This window comes from Haplochromis burtoni, unplaced genomic scaffold (assembly GCF_018398535.1).
Source record: "Haplochromis burtoni strain Fernald_Lab_line unplaced genomic scaffold, NCSU_Asbu1 Contig_73, whole genome shotgun sequence".
Classification (NCBI taxonomy): Eukaryota; Metazoa; Chordata; class Actinopteri; order Cichliformes; family Cichlidae; genus Haplochromis; species Haplochromis burtoni.
Window position 1 is genome coordinate 1 of NW_024582434.1, and position 7,968 is coordinate 7,968.

At 43.7% G+C, this 7,968-nt stretch overlaps 1 protein-coding gene across 1 annotated transcript; it reads left to right on the forward strand.

Moving 5' to 3' along the window:
- Positions 1-3,154: 3,154 nt before the first annotated feature.
- On the forward strand, positions 3,155-6,371 carry tbc1d2 (TBC1 domain family, member 2; the record flags this gene model as incomplete). The annotated part of the gene is given in 6 exon segments (XM_042221728.1): positions 3,155-3,355; positions 3,466-3,653; positions 3,741-3,861; positions 3,946-4,131; positions 4,756-4,877; positions 5,207-6,371. Coding segments are annotated over 6 exon segments (1,020 nt in total), but the record flags the coding sequence as incomplete, so codon positions are not given.
- Between the last annotated feature and the right edge of the window lie 1,597 nt (positions 6,372-7,968).

Consider the following 7,968-nt stretch of genomic DNA (forward strand, 5'->3'; position numbering starts at 1 on the left):
GATGTCTGGAAGAACATGCATTTCTCAAGTGAAAGCTTCAAGCCAAACTCTTTGAGTCTGGTGAGAACTTTCAGCAGGCGAGCTTCATGTTCCTCAAGAGTTGGTGCAAAAACAATGAGATCGTCAATGAAAACCAGGACTTCTTTTAGATTTAATTCTCCCATGCATCAGCCGTTGGAATGTGCTTGGTGCATTGGTAATCCCTTGTGGCATCCGATTAAATTCCCAAAATCCTAATGGGCAGACAAAGGCAGTCTTTGTCTTATCCTTCTCCTCCATTTCAATTTGGTAGTAACCTGACTTGCGGTCTAGCACCGTGAACCACTTTGATCCTGCAAGTGCGGAGAAGATGTCTTCCAGTTTAGGCAGAGCATAAGCATCTTTGATTGTTTGCAGATTAAGTTTGCGGTAGTCAATACAAAGACGTACACTGCCGTTCTTTTTGCGTGCAACCACAATTGGAGAGGCAAATGGTGAGTCAGATTCTCTGATAACGCCAGAGTCAAGAAGTTCTTGCAGGTGTTTCCTTACAGCATCAAGATCTTGAGGGTGAATTGGTCGGGGTCTTTGCTTGAAAGGAGTTGGATCGGACAATTTGATTTGGTGTTTAACTTTGTCGGTCCTGCCGAAATCCAGATCGTGTTTGGCAAATACTTCAGGAATACTGTTGAGTTTTTGAACAATGCGTTCTTTCCAGTCTGGAGTTAAAGGGGAATCTCCAAAGTTGTATTGTGGTTGAGATGGAGGTAACGACTCTATAGACTGGTCTGAATACTGGATATGTTGCTCTTTGGAAATGACTTCCTGGAAGGCACTGATTTCTGCAATAATAGCTCGAGCTGGAATGTGGATTTCATGGTCAGACTCATTACTCACTACAACAGGCAGAAAACATGGCTGATGTTTAGGTAAGTCCACAAGGCAGGTTTTTACTAGGAGTCCACCAGGCAGAGAACTGGAGGTGGGGTGTTCCAGAATAACTGCTTTCTCACCTTGGAATAGCCTTGTGACCAGGCATCCCTCAAGGACAGTGGTTTGGCCGGCAGTAATGGTATGTGGTTGGTCTGACTTCAAGGAGCATACTGGTCATTCGAATTCTGGACGTGGCGACACTGGAGGATTTTATAAACTGCAATGTAAGTTGGCAGGAATGACTGCTCAGAGAGGGTATCACAGTGTTTGCTGTACGCAACGTCAAGAGTGTTGGTACCAACAAGTATCATTGGGGGTGATTGCTGGACGTCAGGCACGACAAGAGCAAGTGTATCAACATTAATGGATGAACCAAGAAAATCAGCTGGGAACGTCATGTTAATCTCAATGTATCCCGGGTAAGGTACGGCTTGTCCATTTGCTCCTTCTACTTCCAACAGATCATTCAGTGGTTTGATTGGATGGTCTGAAAGATAGGTGTTATAGAAGGAATAAGGAATGGTAGTAACCTGAGAGCCAGAATCAAGAAGACAGTTGAAATGGTTGCCCTTGATTTGAATTTGTCCTGTGCTTTTGGTCCCCACAAGCCCTTTTGGCAGCAATGGAAATTATTTGTGGTTTCTGGGACTGTTAGTGCACGCAGCTCCTGTGTGTCCCACCGCAAAAGCTCCTTCTAGTTTAAAGATGAAGTATTTCTAGCGTCCCACTCTTGCTGTTTTTTCCTTAATTGGTTCTTTTTCTGTTCAACAAGACTGGAGTTTGCTCTGTTGTTGCAGGTGGAAGAAACATGGCCATCTTCTCCACAGTTAAGACAGTACCATGGCTTGGGTTTGGTATTTGACTGAGGTGAAGAATGACTGGACTTGTTTTGTCATGGCTTAAACTTTGACTCGGTTGGACTTTTTCGGGACAAAAGTTGGGACATTTGCTGTTGGAGGGTTTGGAGTTGTTTTTTCATTTCTTTTAGCTCTTCATTGGCTGTAGAATGCCAACAAGAACAAGTGCTTTGGGATTGGATGTTGGCTTTTTGTTTTGATGAACCGATGTATTTTTTCATAAGTGACTCCTTAGCAATTTGTCTGTCTTCTTCTGTCCGTAACGACAACAATAAGTCAGAGAAAGGTGGTGGGTTGTCCTTTTGCCGTTCTAATTGTAACTTGGTTAGTATAGTGTTATCCCAACACCCACGACAAAACTGCTTCAGCAGATGTTTATTCATGTCAACAGCTGCAAGTCCTCCTTGCTTTACAACAGTGCTGAGGGTTAGCTGCAATCTTTGGAGGTAAGCGGATGGTCGTTCACCTGGATTTTGAAGAATATTTAAGTATTGAGCATACAATTCTTCACCATCTTGAACTGTTCCAAAAGCGGAGTCAAGTACACTTAGTATGACTGAAGGCAATGTGTTGGGACTTAGCCCTTTAACCAAATCAGCAGCAGGTGACAACAGGCTCTCTATAATACGTCTGGCGACGTATAGAGCTGACAAACTGGGGTCGGCAAGCAGTAGATCAATTTGGGAACGCCATGATTCAAAATCTGCTTCACTACTTGGCTTAGGAATCCTTCCTGAAAAAGCACGGAGACGTAGTGAAGTTGTGGTGCCTATGTCTGGGTTTCGGACCACATGCTCAACAACAACCCTTTGTATTTGTGGTGGGTTGAGATCATGGGCTGTGAGTTATACTCTTGGAGTTGGTCCAGTCTGGCTTTGACGCGGTCGTGCCCCCTGCTGGTCAGTGGAAACCTGTCCGGCAGGAGGTGAAGACCTCGTCGATTGTAAGGTAGTGTAAAGATGGATGAATCGGCCGGGTTATTGCACGCTGTCAACTGGTCTGTAGTGTAAAATTTGTCGATATCTGACAAGTACGCCAACCACAGGGACAACAGCAGCCAAAGGAGCACTGACATGCAGCTGATTGACCCGGAACTTATACAGGGTTCATTCCCGCCACAATAAAGGGACTGGCGGAAGTGGGGTCAGAAGTTACCGTGGTTACATGTCCCCTATTAAAGATTTAGTCTTTATAGTCATAATCAACATTATTTTGTATGTTTAATGCTATTTATTAATTGTGTTTTATATTATTTGCCCATCATGTCCTGTTCAGAGCCGACCGACAGTCCAAAACCGGAAAGCAGTTTCCTACAAAGAAACTTTTCCCAGTTTTGATCAAGAGCTACGATGTTCAGTAACTGGCGATCTCGTTTGTCCCTGTAGGAGGGTCTGGAGCACCCCCTGCTGAGCCGCTGGGCTCAGTACCTTGCAGGCAGGTCCGATGATGCCTTCATCATCTCACCTGAGCTCAAAATTCTGGTGCGTGAAGGCGTCCCTCGGGAGTATCGGCAGAGAGTGTGGCGCTGTTTGGTCCGAACCAGAACTTTGACAAGCCAAGAGTGCCACATGCAACGCTATCAGCAGGTACAGCTGTAGAGAGAGAGAGTGCTTTATCCGCACCTGAGCACAGGTGGCTCCTCCTTCTTCCTGTTGGGAATGCTGGCGAGCACTCAGTAATCCTGTTCTGTTTCCAGCTGTGTGAGAAGAGTCGGACAGCTCCTAATCCTGCCTCCAGGCAGGTCCAGCTGGACCTTCACCGAACCCTGACGACCAATCAGCACTTCTCTTCGCCGTCCAGCCCCGCCCTCCAGCAGCTCCGCCGCGTCCTTCTGGCCTTCTCCGGGCATAACCCTGCCATTGGCTACTGCCAGGTACTCAACAGGTCAGAACAAAAATATAAATATTATATCTGAGTTCTTATGTGGACCCGCCTTCCAGGCAGAACCTCACCTTCCATGAATGTCCACAGGTTAGCGGCCCTCGCTCTGCTGGTCCTCCAAAGTGAAGAAGACGCCTTCTGGTGTCTGGTGGCAGTGGTGGAAGCCATCATGCCTCAGGACTACTACACCAAGAATCTGGTGGCCTCTCAGGTCAGCAGACACACTCACCTGCTTGCCTGCTGTGATCTGTTTTAGTGATCAGTGAGGCTGATCTCTGTGAGTCTTTGTGCTCAGGCGGACCAGCGCGTGCTGAAGGACTTCATGGCGGAGAAGCTTCCTCGCCTGGCATCTCACTTTGAGGATCACAACATTGACGTCTCTCTGGTCACCTTCAACTGGTTCCTGGTGGTTTTTGTGGAGAGTCTGCCCAGCGACATCCTGATGCCTCTGTGGGACGCCTTCCTGTATGAGGGTACCAAGGTACCATACACCCGAACACACCATGACAGAAATGCAGACAACACTTGAATGCACCACAGTAGTGTCCATGGAAACAAAAATGATTTTGTTTTGACCTTTAGATGTCTTTATTTACATTTTAGGAGTAATAAGACATTGTTTACTAAGCATGGGGAACTGTCATGTGACATGAAATAGGAGTGGGAAAGCAGATCATTCTAGTAAAGACCTCACAGTCTACCACAAGCAGCGTAAATCCAGACGATGAGCGGGACAATGGCTTTGGGCTTGTTTCTGCAATGTGACAAATGCAGCACAGCTTTTACATCGTTTGTCTCAGGAAATAAAATCACAGTTCAGACACAGAAATATATACCACACAGGGATAAATGCTGACAACAGCTTCAGCCACGTAGATCCAACCCAAAAGTTTAATTTAAACTTAAAGCTCAACTACCAAGTAAGTTAATATTATCTGGCAACTGAGGAACCAAGTGGCTTATTGGAAATCGATCAGAGCTGTAATGAGTAAAGGGCCCAACTGCACCACAACTGAAAGAGTAATTTTATGACTCACCTCCTCAAAGTTTCCAATTAATTGTGTGGCGTGAGTGTCCTGTTATGAAATGCGTGTCTGTGCTGCAGGTGATCTTCAGATACACTCTGGCTCTGTTCAAATACAAAGAGGACGACATCCTGAAGATTCACGACAGCGTGGAGATCTACCAGTACCTACGCTTCTTCACAAAGACCGTCTCCAATGCCAGGTACGCACTCGCCTCCACCCGCCTTAATCTACGAGCTGTTACACTCTCAGAAGTGTAGCGGATGTAGCTGTTGAATCTTTGAGCTTCAAACCCTTTTTACTGAAATTTTGTGAGAAGTTTAAATTTCCCTGATCACAGTAACAACGATTTAAAGATTTTTAAGTATCTGCAGCTCTCGGATACATGTGGTCCAGTCAGTCCAGTATTTCCTGCTCAAACTGCAGTACCTGAAGTATCAAGCAGCATAAAACAGAAACACTCAAGCTGATCAGTTTCCAGTTCCTCTGTGTTGGTGATCGAGTCCTTTCCACCTGCGTGTGTCCATGCAGGAAGCTGACCAGCATCGCCTTCAACGACATGAACCCACTCCCCAGCCGGCTGCTGAGGAACCGGCGAGTGCTCCACCTGGAGCGCCTGCAGGCGGAGCTGCGTGAGCTGGAGGAGCAGCACAAGCAGTTCATCACCGAGAGCGTCGTACGGAAAGACAAAGAGCTCGACGTCATGGTGAGCGAGGACGACGAGGACCTCTGATCACACGGGACGCTTCAGCTGCTCACTTCGAGACGACGATGAGTTTTCCATGAGTTCAAGAGAATTTCACTAAACCGGCTGTTAACTGGTTTCCTTCACACTAAACACAGGATTGTGTCAGGTTCACCATCTCTACTAACACTACAAGGAAACAGACGCATACAGATTTAACTGCATCACATGTCTGAAACAAGACTTGCAGTAAACAAATGTGTACTGTGTTCATGTGTGTAATAAGTCAGGCTGCAGAAATGTGCAGATGTATTTCAGTGAATTCATTTGGATTAATATGTGATAGCTTATTTATTTCATTGCATCTTTTGCTTTATACCTAAAAATGTGTGACATTTCTAAATGTAGTCACATCCCTATGAAACATGGTTGATTATCACCTGTAGTCACAGCTGGTGATAAAGTAATTAAATGTCCAGCTATTCAAAAACAGGGCATTCTGCACAATGAGTACTTTTTGGTACTTGAAGTATATTTTGATGCTGATGCTTCAGGGCATTGTGCTGCATTGTCGAAGCTCTCTGGGCTTCCGGTTAGAACGACCTCACAGTGTTTTATTTTGATCTGGTGTAAAGTGCATTGTGCGGAAATGACAGCATGATAGTCACATGATAAAACTGACTTTCTTTTTCTTTTTTTATTTTACTGGGTGTGCATCTTGTTCAAATGTCTTTTTCAGCATTTGTACATAAATATTCTGTATATAAATATTTGATTTTCATTTATTTTACAGAGTCCTTTATTTTGTTTCACAAATATGACATTCATGTCAAATGACATCTGCAGACTTTATAATGACCAGCAGGGGGCAGTGTATTGCAGTCTATGAGAACATTTACTGAGACCTGTTTCATGCACTAGTTTCATGTCTCATTGAATCCAACATGATGTTGATTTTGTAAATTAAGGTCACATCTTCATCACATCTAATTTCAAAACACTGATCAATTTTTAAAATGAATTCCATACCAATTGCAGGAATAAAATAGGAATAAATAACAAACGAGAAATACATACAAAACAAGAGAAAGGCACACATGAGAGAACAGGTCACATGACAGCACAGCATTATCTACCCACAATTTGAACTAAATAACAGATAGCACAGGCAATGAAAACAAACGGAAATCAGAATAAATTTAAAAACTTTTATTGATGTTAACTTGAAGTGCTGAATTAGCCCTGTTGTCAGTTCAAATCACTTCAATCTATAGCGCACTTTAAGGTCTTTAGACCTTAAAAAGTAATACACTGCAAGGTAAGCTTGCAGCATCTTACTTTAAGGTCAACTGTGAAACTTTGTGGAAAGCCTGAGACAAGTTGATGAGTCAGTGAAGCGCACTTCCTTCTGATGACGGCTATACTGAGGTGAGTTTTTAAGCATATCCTGAACTTTATTCATTATTAGACTTCTGACACCTGGCAAATAAACTCTCACGCGATATGAGAACATAACAGCAAAAAGCCAGTAGCTGGTACATGAATGGATAAAAATTGGATCCCTCTTAGATTGAATTGGTTGCCCTCTTATATTACGTTGTTTTGAACCTAACCGCATCCACTGAATTAATGCAGTTTTCAGGACAGTAAAAACAGAGAACTCTGATATACACAATTTCTGATTGCTGATAGTGTTTCTTAATGCAAAATGGGCTTCCATTTAAAATGCAATTGCTTTATGTTCGATCTTTAGTGAAGAAGGGTCATTTTTGATTCTGTGGACAAGGGATGCAAATGGAATGTGAAGACAACAGGTAGTAGGGTGAATTAGGGTTTCGTGTGGTCTTCAGTGCATGAATTTTATTGCCACTTTATTTCAACTTTTTATTAATGTACTCAAAAGAAAAACAAGAACCACAAAGGAGATTCTTGTGATTCTTGTTTGTGCTATCTGTTTGTGAAAGAAAGCACATTTTACCACATCATACTGTGTTTGCTGCCATTTATTTTACTCGTCCTGCCTGAGTGTCTGGGCTGCGTTTGTCTGTGCACCTTTGTTCTGGCCTTCTGCTGATGGGTTTCACATGCTGGGCTTTCCCTCTTGGTCCACATCATACTGTGTTTGCTGCCATTTATTTTACTCGTCCTGCCTGAGTGTCTGGGCTGCGTTTGTCTGTGCACCTTTGTTCTGGCCTTCTGCTGATGGGTTTCACATGCTGGGCTTTCCCTCTTGGTCCACACCCAGCAGCCTGCTGCTGACCACACACAGCCTACAAACTGATCCATCCATGCATCCATCCATGCATGCATGGCCTGGTTATTGTTGAGTTATCACCTCCAGCTCCTTGCTCATAACCAGGTAGATACTGGGCTGGGCCTGATCTCTGAGCTCAATAACAATGACAAAAATGCCAAACACTTTACTCTTCATGGTAAAAAATGTTTATAATACAGTAAAAACTGGATGTAGCCAAAATCAGTGTTTTATATACAGTGTAAGTGAACAACATTGCTACACTGCTGGTGTTTGATTGATAGAGGCTTTCTTTATAAGAACTATGATATCATTTCTTTTGCTGATTAACAGTTTTTATATCATTTTTATATC